The sequence below is a fragment of the Lagopus muta genome, chromosome 2, assembly GCF_023343835.1.
Source record: "Lagopus muta isolate bLagMut1 chromosome 2, bLagMut1 primary, whole genome shotgun sequence".
Classification (NCBI taxonomy): Eukaryota; Metazoa; Chordata; class Aves; order Galliformes; family Phasianidae; genus Lagopus; species Lagopus muta.
In genome coordinates this window covers 63,878,275-63,899,107 of record NC_064434.1, presented here as the reverse complement: position 1 = coordinate 63,899,107, position 20,833 = coordinate 63,878,275, and the positions used below count along the sequence as shown (strand labels likewise).

The window sequence follows — 20,833 nt, the reverse complement described above, 5'->3', positions numbered from 1 at the left end:
GAAATGTTTCAAGGGCAAAACCTGCAACATACTGACTAAAACTGTATGTGAAACACAAAGTTAAAAAAAAAAAACAAAACAGCATGGTATTAAACTTTACTAGAATCATCTCACCACTACCCCGTGTTTCTTTCCAAAGCCATCTTTTCATCAAGCATTGTGAACCTCTTTGTGCAGTCAACAGAATATTTTGAGGCTCTGTGTATATGCACATACTGCCTAAGTCTCACTACAAACACAGCTTCAGAGAACTGTTATGGACAATAAGAGACTGGAATTCTGGATAAACTAATTTAAATAGTTATAAGAATATCCAGTGACTAAATATGTACAAGGTACCTGCCTTTCTCTGGAGCTCCCGAATGGTCTGTAGAACTGGCTGTAAAGCCTGATGGGCTTCTGCAACTTCTGCATTGGATTTACTCATATAATGCTGTCGAAGTTGTTCTGCCTGTATGGAAATGAGAGTTTAACTTATCCACAACTCATATTTATGTAGTAGAAAAACACAAACTCCCATGTTTCTTTCTCCAGCAATATTTAGGTTTTTTCTCCCCCCTCTAGAATCATGCATTTACTAGTAAGTCCAAAGAAAACACTTGAGAAGTAAAATTATTGCAAATATATTATGCCATTTTGCTTTTGGACTAGCCCTAATAATACACTAAGAATACAGTGAATTATAAAAGGAATGGGAATTTAACTCATAATTCTTACTTCTCTATATATTAAAATACATTACGTTGAAGCCAAACAATAAAGAGATCCTAGAATAATGAGAACCACACAATTTAACTTCACTGACATACAGAACTTACATATAGGTTTAAATTAACAGTTTAAATTTTATTATTTTTAGGTGCATTTGATTTTTTTTTTGTAAATAAGTTACTTTTGACAGTGAAAACCTGTTGCGATATGCATGATACTCTGCATGCTATCATCTCTGTGATATTTTCAGTACCAGCTTACTTAGTATCTTACTTAAAACCTGATGAACAGAAAACTCTGCATTGAAAAGAAAAAAAAAAAAAAAAAAAAAATCAGAAGATATCCAAATACAGAAAACTGATCACCATGACATAAATGGAGATGCTGAAAGAACTGGACTTGTGTGATCTAGAGCAGGAGGACTTAGAGGGTACAAAATAGCAGATTTCAAAAAGCAAAATGGGCCTCACCAACAACAGGGGGCCTGTCACATTAATGAAGTACGCTGAAGTGTCACAGGGAAAGTGAGGATTCAGGATAGCATAGGCTGTGTATAATCAATGAACGTACAGATGTTATAATTATGAAATAAACAAGAGAGTTTGGCTAAGCAGGTTATTATACCAAGAGAATAAATACAGCGCTTACCCTTGTCCTGGGCTCACTGTATAACTCCAAAAGGAGGGATCTCCAGAAGAGATCCTTCCCCACTGGTAGCCAGCTCTTAAATGGGTCTAGGAGAGATGGAGCCAGGCTCCACCCCTTCCAGCAGTACAGGTGAATTGCCTTCACCTGTGCTCCCATGGCTGACTCATTGCTCGCCTCAGGTGATCAATCAGAGGTTCAGGCTGTGATTCAGCAATTCCCATACAGCCCACCAGGAAGAATCTACCTCTGAGGTGCCCTCAAAGCATCCTTGGGCACATCACAGTTGAATTACTGCACCATGTAGGTTGACCAGGCTGCAGCCTGGTGGTCTCCCTGCTCCATGAACTTTATGGAACTTACACTGGCACCACAAACTCTCACAGACAAACACAAGGGAAGCAAAGGAGTGCAAGTGCTGCATGAATTCAAGGATGATGACATATGCTAGAAACTAACTGGAACATAAGCTGACTGTGAGCTCATCACAAGCACCAGATTTAGTTAGTTTGAAAGGACTGAGTACATAGCATAAGAAAAGGCATAATAAGAAGGAGCCACATACTCTCAGTGTGGATTCAGACTCGCACTCAGTTGCCCTCCAGATCAATAGCCCACCCACCATCAGTAGGGAGGACCCTTCTGCCAAATGCCAGGGGATAAATGGCTGAACACAGCAGGGCTGTTTTCCCAGAGGCAAACCAACACCAGCAGGATGGCTTACAGGACATGGGTAAGAGCAATAATTTTTGCATCTGTGTAATTTGGAGAAAGGCCTTGAAGAATTAATTGTAAATACCCATCCAGCTACATCAAAGAAGAACTAAACTCCTTTCTTTTTCCCACCACCTCTCCTTGTTTCCTTTGTTTTTACTTGGCCTACATTGATGGGGCATGATTAGACCCAGAACCAAAAGAAACCCTGAGCATCTCGTTATTATTTGTGAGTCATACAGGGCAAGAAAACAGCCATAAGTTGATATGGGAGGACCCCACACCAGCACACAATACCAGCTATTTCACCAGAGATTTCCCTGATAAGGATACAGTTTAAAAAAGCTTATATAGGGTGATTGTCATGTGACTGTCACGCAGTGACTTGCTTGTCTGGCCAAAGATGGTCAATTCTTCTAGACAGGGAAGAACTTGCTACTATAGGATGTGTAAGTACAATGTAAATAACACAGGGCAAGTTTGGTCAAACACCACTGGAAAAATTCAGTCTGTGAAGAAAGTAAAAAAGCAGAACCTTCTCAAGGACATTTCAAATTATTCACACAGTGCCAAAAAAAAAAAAAAAAAAAAATAGAAAAACAGCTTCAAAGCATGACTAAAAACATGAGTTAGAAAGCAGTAGATTTTATTTACTATAAGACAGGGAAGCTTTTTTTGAAATTGAGGGAACCTGTACAGGAAAAATAAACTTCATCTATATAGAAAAGACTGACTACCTGCATTTAAAATTATAAAAATTAAGTGTAAGGAAAAAAATCAGGAGGCACTCTTCATCAGTAACATCTGTGCAAGTTATTTACATGTGAATATTGTAGGGGTGGGGGAAAATCGTAATTCAGAAGACTCAGAACTTCTATAAAACACACTCACAACATAATAAGTAATGAACCATTAAGAATAGTGTCATTTTGCTGGTCATTTCTGTTCATATCTCACACATCAAATATCATTTGATTTTACCAACCTGAAAAGGAATGCATGCAGTTAATTTGAAAATTTTGGTTAGAGAAAATATTTAAGGATAAAAAAAAATAGAAGGGTGCCCTTCAAAATGTATTTATATAAAAACAAATTAGATTTACCTCTGCTGAAAGCTGACTGTCACGCAAAGTTGGAGGAATTCCTGTGTGCTTTGCCAACAACTCCATCAAGTTGTGTGTGGAATGAAGTCTCTAAACAAACAAAAAAGTCACAGTAATAATGGAAAGATACGTTACAATAACAATGACAGGAGAAGCTTAATCAGTAATTAAATGTAACAGCAAGAAATCAGTATTCATTTAAATGATTTCTCTCCCCCCCCTCATGAAAGTGTATTATAATAAACATTGTTTTTCTCAATTTACTAAAGATGGAATGAAAGTAGCAAATCAATAGGCAAGTCTTCAGGCTGTGTCTTGTACTCATCCTCTGAATTAAAACTGCCTTTGACTATTAAGGAAAACAAGTTGTTTATTTATCTTACAGCACATTCTTGGCAAACAATTCAAAAGTTTATATGTAGATGTCACATGATCTACTAAAGCAAACAAAATGTAAGGGAAAAAAAGCTCCAGAAAATTTTAACCATTTTTTGTAAATAAAAGGTGACTGCATAAAACAAATCTTTTTGCTTACTTTTCAAGGAAGGAGGAAAAAAACCCCCAAAACCTACATTATTCCAAGACCACTCTCTTCCCTCTTATCCCAGATTCATCCTATCTGTCCCAAATCAGACTCCTAATGTTATGCTGCCTGTATATTCTATAAACTTCCTCTAATAACCTCCACCACCATATTCTTGTTCCCTTCTCACCCCCTGGATTCACTTCATTTTTGCCCTATCACTGCATTAAGCCATTGGAGAACACCAGCCAGCACAGCAGTGGCTTGCTATTTTCCTAAAGAGTCAAAGCTGGGAAGCACTCAATAGGAGAATTTTATTACAAAGAGTCAATAATACTAGGCAATGTACATTAAAAAAAAAATAAAGTTACTTCATATTCACTCCCGTAAAACAGATTCGTTAACAACCTTGTTACACGTTACTTAACAAATTTATGCTGATATGGTTAGCTGAAAAGAAAAAAAAAGCCTCAATTTTACAGAGATCAAAGAAGTACAATGGAAGCATCAAATAACCAGATATAACCAGATAAAGTCACTGAAAGACTGAGTGAGTTTCTTAACGAAGCAAGCAAAGTAAAGAAAATAGATTACTGATCACACTTGAAATCTTGTCATACTGAAAAGAATTTTGGTCAATTTAGAACTGATAATTCTTGAAATACATAGCTATTAGTAACATAACTGTTTATTGATCATTAGCATATATTCATATTTTTATATTGTATTCAAAGCATATTTGTGTTTTAACTGAAAATTGATTTCTCCATATTTCAGTACAATTTCAGAGAACATCTTGTACAGTGCAATAATTTTATTGTCTACCATTTGGGACATTAATATCATTCTTAATGTCATTCCAGCATCCTATATTTGCACTAGTATGTAAAATAATACCATTAATGGGAGCAGTCATGGTCACATACACAAGTCTAGGAATTCAGCTTGTTAAGTTTATTACAGAACAGCAGGTGGAGATCACACACTGCTTTTGGGATATCATTAAGACTGAGAAGCAAGAGCTTTTTAGAAATACAACAGCTTTTAAAAAAAGACAACTGAAGGTCACTAGAGAGATTCCTAGCTAAAGACCACGATAATGACAGCTGGCTGTAAGAGTCAATCAGTACATCGCTTGGGAAAAAGAAAGGCATAACCTGTTAAATTAAATCTAGAGTATTCCAATTATTAACCATGTCTTTCTATGTCATAATGTTCACTCACTTGCAAGGAATCTGTTTTGAGCTTTTCTTTGTGCTCTTCAGAAGAACGTAACACTTCTCGGTACAGCTCTGCAGCTAATGTGTATTCTCCTGGATTAAAAAAAATAATAATAATCAAAACAAGAACATCTATATACACACATTGTGTCATCTTTAAATATCCTGGCTGCCAGGACTGACTATCCATCATTCGAAATTAACTAAGATATTTTCAGAGAGGCTGTATAACAAACAGCTTGCTGTCAAACTATCCATACTCATTCTGCTTGCCCCAAAACTAGAAAAGACAAACAGCATTGTATCTTACACAGAGCAAGGAAGTTTCTAAGCTAAGTATCATTTGTGACTGCAAGCTTTTAAACTTCGTGATCTTAAAATATTAATCCACAGTTGCCTACAAAAAAAAAAATCTTACACATCACACTGAAAAAAAAAAAAATCCACCATCTACAACTCACTGCAGGTATTTAATTATAAATGTGCATTACACGTGTTAGTCTTTCAGAGTAGTAACTACAAGAAAAATGGTCATGCTTCAGAAACAGAAATAATTACATAAATGCTTACACCGTAACTGCAGATGGAGCCAGCATCACAATCACTTCTCAGAAGACAAATTAGATAAACTCATTTAAGAAAAAATACAAAATTAATGCTGTGTACATAAAACTGGAAACATTAAAGAAAGTGGAAACTGACAATCAGTGCGATACAGCCATAGTCTGATACAGAATATTGGCTTGTTGCTGATGTCTATATGTAAATAGCTCATTCTACAACTGAAATCATATACAGAGAAAAATGCAGGCCTAGCACAATAGCAGAGGCTTTGTAAAGATACAGGGTGCAGAACAGAAGAGCACAACAGCCATGGCATAATGCACAGGCTTGGCAGAGAATAAGGAAACCACGGCTATGAAAAAAAATTCACAAGCAGTTGCAAAAAAATGCAGACCTAGCAGTGGGCAAAACTGTTTTTAGGGACAACAAAGATAAGGAGAAATAGTGCATCACATTAACAAAAGGCATTAACATTTACTATAAATTTGGTACTGATGTGAAGCTACAGGCAAATGAAGAAAAAGAAAAGTGCAGAAGCATGACAGCAGACAAAGAAGACCCTAACTGCATCCTTGAGTGAGAAATCAACACACTACATTCCTTCCATGGAGAACTTCATATGCTGACAACTAGCCTCACACCTCTCTTCCCACCAGTATGAAACCACCACCAGCACTGCAACACAGAGGAACAGCAGGAACCAAGTGTGACTACAGCAATTTTAACTACATTACTTTTTTTTCTGCCCTTAACAATTCAAATTAATAATTATTAGATTCATAAGATCACAGTTACACTAATAATCAATGCTTAAGTAAAAAGGTATGCTTCCTCCTTGCTGATCAAGAAGACACAGCATAACAATAATTCTGGGGAAAAAAAAAAAAGACACTAGAATAGAGCTGTCTGACTTCTGTTTCCTATTAATGCTTTTTTTTTTTTTTTTTTTTTTTTTTTAAATCAATTTGCTCCTCAAAGAAAGTGAGCTGGGAAAAATTCAAGCATCTTCTCAATTTTACAGTAGTAAGTACTAGGCAGAGAGGCATTTCTTTTACATCCATGCCACTCTAATTTATTATTATTTTTGTTTTCTAGGACATTTAAAAATAATACAATTGTTTTCGTTTTTCATTCAAAGCTTTTTTCCTCCTAACTCACATTAAACACATTGACAGAGCTGAACAGCAGGCAGCACAAATTTAACTGCTAGGCAAAAGCACAGATTTTGAAATGCAGCAAGTAGACTCCAGAGTTTATTAAGACTTGCACGTGGTAAGGGACACATAAGAAGCCCAGAAAGAAGGGTGCTGATAAAACATAAGCAACTTAAGCAGAGTTATACATTTGATTTATTTTATTCTCCAAGTACACGTAAAATGACAGAAAGATAGAAATAAAGAGGAAATAAACAGGAAAATCAGAAGTAGTTTGCTCTGTCATCTAGGAATGTTGGTTTTGTTACAAACTCTTTAATAAGACTCCATACTTTTCCCAGGGTTTCACACATGAAAAAGCCCCAGTTTCAAAAATGCTATCAAAACCATTATTGGCCACTAAAAGACTTAAATACAGAACAGATATCCAGTCTTACCTTTAATGATATGGATACCAGCTAAGCCATTAAGAGCACACACCAGCTGTCGGTGAGCCTCCTCACACTCTGTTCTACATTTCTTCTGCAGAGATGTAAGCAACTCTTCCATGGTCATGGTGCTGGAACAGAGACCAAGTGACTCAAGTTTGAAACTAAGCCACATGTATGGGAACTGCTGAGTCACAGCCTGAACCACTGGTTGAGCATCTGGGGAAAGGACCTGGTCAGCCCTGGGAGCACAGGTGAAGGCAATTCAGTTGTGTGACCAGAAGGCTTGGAGCCTGGCTGCACCTCTCTTAGGCTTCATTTAAGGGCTGACAGACACTGAGGAAGGATCTCTTTCTGGAGAAAGCTTTCCTGTAAACCTGGAATTTTCTGATATCGGAGAGCAACCTTCTTCCATTCCTTCATAGCACCTTTCTTTTGTGCTAGTTCTTCCATCATCACACCTTTGTTGTTATGTCTTTCTCATTATATTGATCTGTCCAACTGCTACACCACAATAATACAGAATTATAATTGCCATGCTGTGTAGCATGAGATACTACATTACGTACAACAATGGCTGTGCAAATATTTATTAGAGACTAAACATTAACAAATTTTTATCAGCTGTTCTTTCAGATATAATTTTCCCCTAAACTGAATATGTCAAGAGATTGAAATCTAGTAAAAATAGGCAGAAGTACGACAAGAAAAAAAACATTAGAACCAGGTAAAATAATTTAAGAGTGCAAAATATGTTGCTCTGTTATAGTAGAGAACTGGAAACAGTCAAAAATAGATCTCATTTTGCTAGAAGATGAGAGAACAAAATGAGAAATGAAAACAGTCATGAGAGACTATATTTCCCTCTCCATCAGCAATTAAATATACAAAACATTAAATATTGAGGTAACGTATATGTGGAAAGAAAACAGCAATGATTAGCAAGTACCATTATAGACTTCCTTTTCTACATTTGTTTGTAATTGTATTTCTTCAGAGGAATTTAGTTAGAAATGAATTAGCTGAAAAGAAAAATGAAGGAAAGGGAGAGATAAGAAGAACAAGTAAGAAAAGAAGTGAGAGGGAAGCATAAAGAATAGCTTGAAGCAAGGCCAAGGGACAAATTCAGGTGGGAAGAAGAATTATGTAAAGAGATGTGAAAGTAAAATGAAACAACAGTCTACTACATCTGACCTGAGGTTGCTTCTATGACCAACTAACTACTGCTAAAATAGCCTTCTAGCCTCCTAGAGATCTGCTTCTCACTTCATTCACTTTATGGAGAAATATTTACTATTTGATGTATGTTGTTACAGAAGAGTAAGGATGATACCACTTGTGTGCAGTCTCTGCCCAAGCATGCAGGAAGGGTATCCCTGACCATGCCTTTAAGTGACTTTTCTTGCAACATCGTTCTATTTACGTAATTGGTTCCCTGAGTTCCTATTCTGGTATAATAGCAGAGCAGGCTTTAGATTACTATAATCATAATTTACAGTTAGCATAATTCTGCAGATGTACTAATAAAGACACAACACACCCGCTACTCGTAGTCTGATCCTTCTACCACTACTGCCTCCCTTTCGTTCTCAAAACCATCGGTGGCTTCAAGAAAAATTACAAAAGCAATAGGTTTGGTTCACCAATACATACAAATAGTGCTTGGAAACAAGTTTTCATAGTATATATCATCCTGAGATAGATTTAATTTTCATTGTTAGTTTTTTTTTTTTTTTTTTAAACCCACAGTTACTACACAGCTGTCATTCCTGAGGCTTTCCACTAGAATCACTGCAGCTCCTAAGCCATTTCCAACACGCAGTTTTACACATTTCTTTTACACTCCACTGGCACATCTGAATACAGATTACGTTGTAGGGACATTGATTTTTCTCTTGTTCTCTTCTCTTGCTTCCACATTAGTAGAATGTGAGACAAAGTGGCACAGCACAGTGACTACTATTGGTCCCTGGTGAAATAGCTGTGAAGTCAGTTAGAGCTGCTTAGACACACTGAAGGTGCCCTGTATGAGGAACAGGAAGGAACAGACACAACACTTCACAAGAGGATGGAAAGAAATTGAAAAGATGACCAAACACAGGAAACAGTAGAAATAATATTGCTAGTAATGAAGTACATGTTCTTCCTTGCTTGTAGCTTAAAAATGAAACAGTGTAAGGAGTGCTCTAATATTTTAAAAGAGAAACACCTTGTTCTCAAAAGCCTCCTCCAAAGGCATAAAAAAAAAAAAGTAGCCATGTTTTTCAGAGAGTGCTAGCAACATAGTATAGGTCTAATAAAGACTAACACACAGCTGGATGCTATTTGCAGAGCACCTATAAAAAGGGTGATCATAAAAAAAAAAAAGCAGCTTTCACATTCTGATCTACATTTACTAGTTGTGCAACCTCACATTAAAAAAAAAAATTGATTTAAAGAACTAATCCTGCTTATTCATTTTCTTGGTTGTTCTCATTCTCAATGAAAGTTAGCTTTGTAGGAAAGAAGAAAACTGGTGTTCTAGTTTAAAACTGAAAAATAATGTTTCGTTTCACATCGTGTCACTTGCAACATCCTAGTATGCAATAGCATCATAAGCCTAACTTGTTACTGCACAATCAATTGTCTCTCAGTACTATTTATGTTCTTTAGCACAACAAATACACTACCTACCCTACTGTCTTCAATTCAACCTCTGATGTCAGTTAGCTGGACACTGACATAGCTGTATAGTTAACTAAAGAAGTTTATTAGGCTTGTTTAAAAGTTGTATAAGATAATGCATTGTTAGGGACAACTGAAGTTTTGCTTTAGATAAAGCAAACCACTTAGGAACTGACAAAAACTCACCTCTTCTGTAAGGGCAAGAACTCTCCTCGAACAGCTTGTGGATGACAGCAGGCCTGCCTCAGCCGCAGCAAAGGGTACAGAATGGATGTCACAGTCCTTCTATCTAGGCTACTAAGCTTAAGAGTCCAATCCGAAATCTTCCTGAGTTTTGCCAATGCATCCTGGCAGCACACCTCATGCTGGCGATGGTAGAAGTGTCTCTCCACAGGAGAAAAGTGAAGCCAGTGTATATTTTCTGTCTGAGGGGGAATTTGAATCTGCAATTAAAAAGAAAAAAAAAAAAAAGAAATTTGTAAATAAAGCTGTAAGTCATCTTCATAAATTTTAAAACAAACAAAAAAAATCTCATCCTTACTTGGTCGATCACATCTTTCTTTGCTGATCTCCACATTATCTTGGCAATCAGACTGTAGAGAGGCTGGGAATTTTTCCTACAATAAGGTCGATACAAAAGTTGGTCCCACCAATGTTTGACCCAGTAAGGATCAATTCCAAGGAAAAGGACTAATCCATATAGATCTGCCAAGAAAAGGAAGTTTTACATGTTTTTAGTATTTCAGAATATGCTTCCAAAAAAAAAAAAAAAAAAAAAAAAGTCAATTTTCACAGAAAGTTCACTATACCTGAAGCAAATATATTTTTTTAGCCATCACCTTTTCCAGTTATTCCCTCAAAAAAATAGTTACCGGGAGGAGGTAGAGGACTACGTGTGGAAGAGGAGCCTCTTCTCTGGTTAGTTGTTGATTTTTACAGAACGTGTTGGAATATGGCTGTTTGTGAGACAGCTCCCTAACTTCAAGTTCAGCTGAACAGACTGATGAATCTAAATCTACTTAAAGTATGGGTGAGAGGCAGAAATTACATGACTGCATATGGTTAGTTAAGTTTGCCAGCTTTTTCTCAAACAATATTGCTCAGTATTATTACTTTACAGCCTGCTGTGCGCCAACTGTCTGCTCACCCTCCTAAAGTGGCTGTAATTCAGGAGACGTTCACTCTTCAACTATAGCAGCAGAAATTAACAAAATACATTACTATTGTTTTCTTACGTTGACAGAACAGAACTTGCTAATTCTGCCGTCTATCATTTTGAAAGGAAAAACTTTTAGAACATGCTAACTTTAAACTTATACCTGAAACTTACTGGAAAACTACAGGAGTACACATGAAAAGTGCTTCACGTGAACAGCACGGAAACAGACACACGTGACAGTACTCTCAAGTTCTTTAAGACCTGGTAGTGGCTACATTCTTTACTCTTTTAGCTTGATGATAATCTCAGTATTCAGCTGAGAGCCGTAAGAATTCACCATATACATCTTAAGGGATGGGAAGCAAACTCCTGGAACCTGATCTGCACAAGAAGAGAGTGATTCTTACTTTATTACAGCAGTGGCAGGTACAGATTCAAATTAGCAGTTTTCATGTCCTGTGTGGCAGGGGCCTCTATATATAGTCTGAGTGATAGACCAGCATGTATTACAGACAGTATGATGTTTCAGATACGTATCAAATCAATCCTATCGCATACAAGGGACTCAATCAAGGTAATTGAGACAATCAAATCAGTCATTTTCTACTACAGTGTTTTCTTTATTAATTATGAATGCTCTAATATATGCATTATAAATTTTATTAATATTTCCATAATGGATTAATATCCAATACTGACTTTTACAGTGATTTCATATCTTAACAATAGACTAGGAATGTACATAAATGCTTACACTGATTCATCCACTTTCAAACTGATTGCCTCAATGTGTAGCCTTTATTCCTAAATCCACCAGAGAACACAAGCAGATGAGAAGATTCAGTTAGTTCCCTTTCTTTATTCCTATGTTTGCCTAAAGCCTGTCTGCAAAAACTGAGTACCTCAGGAAAAAGACCAGACAAATGACACCTAACATACAGCTCCCTACTCCACAACTTACATTAATTCATTAAGTCCTTATATAGACTTAAAACAGTTTCACGGAGCTTTATTTTAATATGATTTCTAGAATTTATATTAGTGGTTGGTAAGTACATAGCAGTCAGTGCCCACAGTATTTCTTACAAGGCTACATAAAAAGCAAATACAGCATGACTTACTGTATTTGACAGATTCTACAACCACAGCAAACTCTTTAGTTATAATACAGAGGTTAACAGTTACCCACTCTTACATGGAAGAAGAGGCCTGAGACATCTGCTTGACACATAGCTTCTCCTTTCCTAAAAGTACTTTTCCTGACCCAGGGAAATGAGATCTCAGCTCTGCAATTTTTATATCAATACATCTATTGACTACTTTATTACATATTTACACTTTCTGACTTGCAAAATCAGAGTACAATGTAAATTCTGAGCAAAACTTGCAGACATTTCAACTGTTTCTAACAACTGCCTAATCATTAGAACAAGGAAAACTTACAGCTGACATTGTGGCATTAAATCTCACCTTCTAATCCTCGCTGCACGGGAGTGCCACTGACACACCAACGATTGATTCCACTTAAACGGAGTGCCATTTCAGCAGCCTAGACAAAAAGGCAGAACCAACAGGAAGGAAAACCAAATATTACTATTTTCAGACTGTGTTCCCCTATTTCTTTTTGTTCAGAATACATTTTCAGTCTAAAAAAAATTAATGTATCTATAAGCAGCATCAGTACAATATATTATGAAAACATGTCCACTTTGAAGAAATCAAGTGCAATCAAATGTTCACAAGAGACAGTTAGCAAAAGTGGTGTACATAAGAAGGAACACTATGACCTATACACCATTATGTAAGCAGCATTTTTGTCTTCTTATCTTGGACAAAGACTGGAAAAGCACTATTTAAAATTATCTGCCTCTGCAGACCTAAGAATTTCCAGAGACACTGTAGATTATTTTTAACTTCTAGACCCAAGCTACGTATCTAAGCCTCTGAATCATGTTACAGAACAGGCTAGCATTGTTTGAAAATTATCAAACACTATATACAACATGGTGACCTAGTTCTTTGAACTGTCAGTATAGATTAGGCTTTTTTGAGCTGGATATATTTCAGTCTGCTAAAATTTCAACACGAGGAACATTTAATAATAAAAATCTCCAACAGAAAATGTACTTTGAAAGAAGATGATACAAGGACAAATGACCCAAGCAGAGTGAATGTTAGGAGCTGGGGAGGCTAGTTTAATTACTTTAATAAGCCTGTCAAAACCTTTTCATAGAATCATAGAATCGCTCAGGTTGGAAAAGACCTTAAAGATCATCAAGTCCAACCATGACCTAACCATACTACCTCAACTCTAACAACCCTATGCTAAATCATGACCCCAAGCACCACATCCAAATGGTTTTTAAACCCATCCAGGGATGGTGACTCAACCTCCTCCTGGGGAGCCTATTCCAGTGCTTAACAACTCTTTCTGTAAAGAAGTTTTTCCTGACATCCAATCTAAACTTACAATGGCACAGCTTGAGGCGATTTCCCCTCACCCCATCATCTGTGAGAAGAGGCCAACCCCACTCTGGCTGTAAGCACCTTTCAGATACTGGAAGAGAGCAATAAGGTTTCCCTTCAGCCTCCTTTTCTCCAGACTAAACAGCCCCAGTTCCTTCAGTCTCTCCTGGTAGGGCATATTCTACAAGCCCTTCTTTGGACCTGCTCCAGCACCTGAATGTCCCTTCTGTACTGTGGTGCCCAAAACTGAACACAGTACTCTTGGTGAGGCCTCACCAGCGCCAAGTACAGGGCAGGATGACTTCCCTAGTCCTGCTCACCACACCGTTCCTATGTATTGCCTGATATAAGCCAGGATGCCAACGGCCTTCTTGGCCACCTGGGCACACTGCTGGCTCATATTCAGCCAACAGTCCACCAAGGTTCCTTTCCATTAGGCAGCTTTCCAGCCACTCCTCCCCAAGCATATAGGGTTGCCTGGGGTTGTTGTGACCAAAATGCAGGACCCAACACTTGGCACTATTGAAACTCATGCAGTTTACCTTGGCCCATCAATCCAGGCTATCCAGGTCCTTCTGTAGTGCCTTTCTCCCCTCTGGCAGATGAACACTCCCTCCCAACTTGCTTCAGGTTAAATAACACATGACTGGGAATATCGTACATCATACCTTTGCAGTAGTACATTCAACCATTTGTGCTTCATCAAGGCAGATCCTCCACCACTCCACTGCTACTAAGGGGCTCGGGATGGCCATGTAGCGCTTCTGGTTCCTGAAACGGCGCCCATCTTCGCTGTTGCTATGGGGTATGTCCACATAGTTCAGTTCAGTACGGAGGACATCGTACGTTGTGATAACCACATCCTGCTCTGCCAACATGTGTGGCTGCAAAAAGCCATGCCTCTTCACACCTTGATAAACCTACGTTGATTTGTTTGCAATAATATACAAGAAAAGAATTTAACAATAACGCAAAAATATCAGTATAGCTTAACACATGCATACTTTCAGAAGTGTTCTTATAAAATAAGACCTGTATTCATAAAGTAACATAGTGGAAAAACTTTAATAATACAGGTAATAAATGCAATACATTGATGCACATTTTTATGTATAATTATTTACATATGTACAAGACTTCAAACTTTTTTTTTCTCCTCTGAAAAAAAAAAAGAAATTCTAGGATTTGCCACAACAGTTATTTGTTGGGGAAGTTGCAGGCAAGAGTAAACATCCTGTTACATTGCAAGAAGCATTCCATCAGTCAGCATCACACACTCTCTCCTCTCATTTACTGCAGCTGGACATCACCTTTCTCCTCTCATTCCCCTTATCATCCACACCACAATAATTTCATAAGGAGAAGGCAAAAACAGTGGTATGCAGCACAAAATAGTTGAAAACGAAGTGATATTTTGGGTAATCCCTGATCAACAAAAACAACCTTTAAAGAGAGTCGTGAAATGAAAAGAATACCCTAGGGAGAAACAATCCCTGTGCACTCATAGAGTTGTATTATAAATCCTTCATAGCAGCACTTATTCCAGTATCAGCATTTTTCTAATCTCTCTCATCATTTTAAGTGTAATCCTTTTTGAAACAAACAGCAGTTTAAAACAAACAAACAAAAAAATTACAAGTTAAATCAAACATTCTACTATGTTTCCCCATGATCTCACTCTATATCTAAAGAAAACACACCTAATATTATGTCTCAATATATAAGAATATCAAAACATGATAATGTGTGGCACAAGAGACAATTTAACCAATAACCAACAACAGAAACACGTTTTGTCATCTTCAGCATTTCTAGCTAAGAGCAATTACTATCAGAGATACATAGCAACTGATCTGTTATGGGGAAAAAAACACATTATTTCTCTTGTTTTCTATTTATCTCAGGAATGTACCTCAAAGCAACAGGCATCCATTACTTCAAAAATTTTAGCAATGAGTGTATCTTGCTATTCACCTAGACCTGTATTACTATTTAATATTAATCCTAATATTAAAATATTTAAGATTTGCATCTCATAGATAAAGGGATATCCCCCATCTTCATAGAAACAATTTATAATTCAGTTTCATCTTCAAACAGTAATTATCTTTTTGTACTTCTCTCATTCTGAGATTTTATGATTACATAAACACTTCAATCAAGACAGTTTGTTCTCAACTAAAATTGTCTCTGAACACTTGTTTTTATTAAGCATACCACATTGCCTCCCTAGTCCTTCAAATCACAACAAATCTTTAATGTGCTCTTAAAGCAACAAATAGTTAAAAATACCAATCACAGAATCACAGAATGGCCAGGGTTGGAAGAGATCTCAAAGATCATGAATCTCCAACCCCTCTGCCATATTCAGCGACATCAACCTGCCCATTTAATACTAGACCAGGCTGCCCAGGGTCCCATCCAATCTGGCCTTAAACAACTCCAGAGATGGGGCATCCACAACCTCTCTGGGCAGCCTGTTTCAGCACCTCACCACTCTCTCTGTAAAGAACTTCCCCCTGACATCCAACCTAAATCTTCCCTCCTTCAACTTAAAAGCATTTCTCCTTGTCCTGCCCTTGTTATCTACCCTTTCAAGGAGTTGATTCCCCTCCTGTTCATAGGCTCCCTAATACCAAAATTCATTTGATCCTATGAATCCTTAATTATTTACCCTTCCTCTTCAGCCCCGATCTGTTTACTTTCCACTGCTGACTTCAGCTGTTTATTCTCACTGTTACACTGCAGTAATCTCCTTGTTCCACATTCCTGCTTATGGCAACAAAGTTTCTATCAACTGAAATAAATGCTTGCTGAAAATTCTTGTTCAGGTTAATGCACGTGAACAAGGGAGAGAAAAATGACTAAAACCAAAATGCTGAAATACAGCATACTCACAGATGCAACTGTTAAGAAAAAACAGCTACTGAAGTCTAATGATCTCTTCTCAGCATTTCTGAACAGACTTTCTGGAGGTCTGTAACTTCACCAAGCTTTGGTTGTTTCCACAGCAGCAGGAAAAGACAACCTGCTGCAAAGCAAGGCCTATGGATAAATTATAATTCCTCATTCTATTATACAAAATCATTACAATTTCATATAGGTCATAAGCAGTACAAAATCTGTTAACATGGGAAAGTGGTTCTTTGAAATGCCTGTAGTCTTTTCATGCCAACTTCATAGAAAAAAAAAAAAATGGGAACAGCACCAAAAGCCAGCGTGGATGGCTTACAGTTGACAGTTAAAAGAAAATGTAAGCTGTGTCTTAGAATGCAAGATGCTGCTACTTTAAAGAGCTGACATCCAGTATTTCATTGGCTTTACTGCTACTATTCTGACAGTTTTCAAAGCCAGTACAAAACGCAGACTGGGTCCCAGGAAAACTGTGCATGTTATGAATTTGTTAGCTGCAGCACCAAAGCTAGATGTCTAAGCTAGTTATAGACTACTCACACAAACAACTTACTGGTGGCCTTGATTTCAGTTGTACTTCGGACATCCATGCAGATATCAGATACATTCCTGGATGCAAAGATTCCTCTCCTTATCAACTTACAACTACTGCCATTTTATTCAAAAATAAGGGACCTGTGGTTCTCCGAGCCCTTCACCATTACAAACATTCTTGCTTATTATAAATACAATGGACAAGACTTGACTACATCATCAGCCACCTAATAATTTGCATTGGAAGGGACTTTCCAGACCAGCAGTTCAATTATTTGCCTGATCTAGAAATAAATTAATTTTGGTAAAAGATTATGCTTACTCTTTAATACTGCAAGTATTAAAGTATAAGTATATATAAAAAAAAAAGTACACTTGTTACCTACTGAAACTTTTTTTCTTTTTTTTTTTTTTAATCTGGAACTAACTGAGAAACAACTGTCAAGGAGCTATGGGCATAACTATACAGTTGATTGCTACAAGTCTTCTGTAGCCAGGCCTCCATAATTCCCTTGGTAATTTTTAGAAAAAAGATGACATAAGAGTTTTCCTTCTTAGAAATTAACTTGTTCCTACTACATGAAATTTGCTTCTGTAAGATAAAGACATCTAGTCCACCGTACTGTCTCCCAATGATCAACTAGTAAGAAAAAAATAGAAGAACTAAATGCAAATAGTTTGGTTCTGGAAGCAAACAACCCCTGTGGTGCCAAAACAAAAGTGTTGGTCTAATAGGAAGAAATACAGAATTCTAGGAGAGAAAACAGACACTTCTAAAATTTACAAAATACAGAGACAGATAGGAAACTGAGCTGTGATAAAGACTCTCCAGAATATGAGGTTATCTCCTCTTACCAGAACTCGAAGAGATGATGATCTCACATGCCTGTTGATCTCATCTACCCATTGATGACAAATTGAACTTGGAGAAATGATCAGAGTTGCTCCTGTGGAAACTGGTTTCATTGCCACAAGGCAATGGGGACAGTAAAAGGGCTTGATTTTCAAGTTCTCCTCTTTATAGTTTACACATTCTGCGTGCTGCCATAAATGGCATTTCAGGCACTGCACACGAGCTTTATAGTCAACCAATCCAAGCTCGCCACAGATGCATTCAAAACGATATTCAGAGGTATTAAATGGAAATACAGAGCTGGTCCGTTGCACGCTATTGCTAGCATGTTCTTGTGAATGTGAAGATTGTGGGATTTCCTGCTGGGCGTCAGTTGCACTTTTAGAAACATCAACATCAGGATGACTGCTAATGTCATCAGAAATGAGGAGCTTGCCATGCAAGTCTGGAGATTTGGAGACCACAGCTTTCTGCTGAATGTTATTCTCGTCCACAGAGTCCTCATTATCTGTTTCAGATTTCCTGTCATTTTTGTTAGTTGCACAATAATCATGTTCTTCTGTGGCAATACTTGATCGTAAAGGGATTTTAAGGACATCTGTAGAAGTGACATCACTGTCTTTTGATTCTTTGGTTTGAGTATTAGCATCAGACAACTGCTTCTTCTGAATCCTTTCTGAAGTCTTTGCTATCTACAAAGTAAAATTAACCAAGTTTGTCAGACTTCTTCCTTTATTTAAAGGAAGGAAAAACAATAATATCAAGGCATTGATCTTAACATTTTATATAACTAAACCCTGAAACCAGAGATTTAATGCTTACTAGAATTTACCACACAGCTTCCTGGTAAAAGCCAACAAACCTGCCTGCTTCTACAGCAGTATTTCAAAAGCATTAGTTAAATGTTTCTATGCCAGATTTAACCTTCTTACAATCTCAGCTTCTTGGCAAAATTCAAAGCAAATGGTGCAGCTTTTGTTTTTACAAATAAGCTAGCATCACAGAACCTGCACACACAGGCAAGTGGTATGCAAGCAGTAGAAAGATCTGTCTTCACAACATTCTTTGAAATAGCAACTGAAGCAAGTTGTACCTGCTCTTTGGTTTTCTCTCGTCTCTTCTGCTCCTTGTAATTCTTTCCCAGCTTGAAAGACCCAGCCAGACCATGTCCTTTCACTTGTTCTACTACTTGTTCTGCTATTAGTTTTTCCAGTGTTCTTTTGAGAAGTCGTCTATTTCTCTGCACGTCATATCTATATACAGCACTGATATACTTAAATATTGCAAAAATGGATGCTCCTTTCTTCACGTTCATTTCCTTCACAGCTGCTAACACCATCACTCTTAAACCTGCATTGTAAAATCAAAGCAAAAAAACTAAAGCTCAGAAAATTAGAACGACCTTGCAGAATGAATATTAAAGGATCTCCAAACACTGTTTGTGGTTATTGAAAGGAAAGCAAAAAAAGCGTACAGGCAACAGTTTTAATTATGTGCTTTACTTGAGGTACAAAGCATTGTTTTGCATATGAGGCATATGCACTCCAAGACAATACTAACAATAAAAGTCAGTCCCTTCTGATTTTCTTATTGAAATTTATTAAGACAATGTATTTCGGTTTAATGAATAAACTATATGATGAATAAATATATGTATATTTACATACATAATGATATAGAATATATATATTTCTGTACTATAATGAATAAAATATATAATAAAAGACCTCAAGGTATATGTAGTTCTGTAGCATAAAGATCTGAGTTAGTAACTTTTAAATGCAGATCACCTGTTTGTAGTACACAATCTTCCACCACAGTGCAAAAGAACCTCTGCATTCTGTAGAAGCAAAGAGTGCCCCTGAACTCACAGCCAAAGGCCATGAATTATGCCAAGAGCAAAATGTACTAAGTCAGCAGAAATACTTACTAGGATATTGTATTTTTTCCTTCAATTTAAGTTCCATCTCTCTTGGTTTTTTCTTTTTACTTCCTTGTGAAGGTTGAGGTGGAACAAAGAAGTTCACAAGCTCACCCTAATGCAGACAACATTAAACAGTGTTATCGGCTCACGCCTTTTCACAGTAATTCCAAACTCAATTTACTCTTTTACATTTGGAAAAAGTCTTGAGCCACTACAGAAGTACATACTCTTATGATTTGCACTCACTAATTTGCTCAGCTCATTTTAAGTATCCAGAATGATATCCTGCTCCATTCAGCTTGATGTAAATAGCGTTCAGCATTCTACTCTGATAACTGAAGTGGAAGAGCAGCCCAGCAAGCCTCTTGAGTTCTCACCCACTTCAGAACTAAGCAGCAGCAATCTACAGCTGTAATTGATCAATGTTGCTGATGAGGAAGGGTAGGGAGAGAGTACAGTATATATTTTATATATAGCCAAAAAGAGAGAGAGGAAGATAAGCAAAGCAACACAGGTTGAAAAGCCTAAATTATTTGAATAATAAATAAGTTTATCTTTTTAGCTTTTGCCCTAAATAACATTTACTCTGTTATTACTGATTCAAAACTAGTGATTTAAGTTGATGCATACTCAAGAATCTGGATATAAAAAAGAATCCCAAAATGAAAACAAATCAATCGGTGCCAATTTTTCTATGGTTAGTTGTTACACAGACACATGCTCTGACACTTCATTCACATCATACAACTTTGTTGATAAACAAACAAAATATTAGCTAAGATGTCTGTCCCAACTAATTTTAACCGCTCTGGGCAGCCTGTTCCAGCACCTCACCACTCTCTCTGTAAAGAACTTCCCCCTAACATCCAACTTAAATCTTCCCTCCCTCAACTTAAAACCATTTCCCCATGACTCCTTGTTATCTACCCTTGTAAAGAGTTGACTCCCCTCCTGTTTGTAGGCTCCCTTTAGGTACTGAAATGCTGCAATGAGGTCACCCCACAGCATTCTTTTCTCCAGGCTGAACAAGCCCAGCTCCCTCAGCCTGTCTTCATAGGGGGAGGTGCTCCAGCCCTCTAATAATCTTTGTCCCTATTCTGGACCCTCTTACTCAGAGAATAACGTCTTTGACTCATAAATTTGTAAGCAAGCAGAAGATTATGAACAGATGTGCAACAAAACAGGCTGCCATGAATTCAAAATAGGGGATCCCATAAGAAAGGTGAGAGTATACAAAAGGATAAAGGCTCTCTTTCTT

The 20,833-nt window shown here is 37.2% G+C and overlaps 1 protein-coding gene across 3 annotated transcripts in view; it reads right to left on the bottom strand.

Annotated features, from left to right (window-relative positions):
* SHPRH (SNF2 histone linker PHD RING helicase) overlaps positions 1-20,833 on the bottom strand; it is a 47,061-nt gene that overhangs the window by 19,144 nt on the left and 7,084 nt on the right. For all 3 annotated transcript variants that reach the window (XM_048935118.1, XM_048935119.1, XM_048935121.1), the window contains 11 exons: positions 19,582-19,687; positions 18,745-19,001; positions 17,654-18,343; positions 14,020-14,271; positions 12,356-12,434; positions 10,268-10,431; positions 9,913-10,169; positions 7,072-7,193; positions 4,921-5,009; positions 3,174-3,263; positions 344-451 (listed from right to left, as the gene is read on the bottom strand). In XM_048935118.1, coding sequence (XP_048791075.1) covers positions 344-451; positions 3,174-3,263; positions 4,921-5,009; positions 7,072-7,193; positions 9,913-10,169; positions 10,268-10,431; positions 12,356-12,434; positions 14,020-14,271; positions 17,654-18,343; positions 18,745-19,001; positions 19,582-19,687 — 2,214 coding nt within the window. The remainder of the gene's footprint in view (positions 1-343; positions 452-3,173; positions 3,264-4,920; positions 5,010-7,071; positions 7,194-9,912; positions 10,170-10,267; positions 10,432-12,355; positions 12,435-14,019; positions 14,272-17,653; positions 18,344-18,744; positions 19,002-19,581; positions 19,688-20,833) is intronic.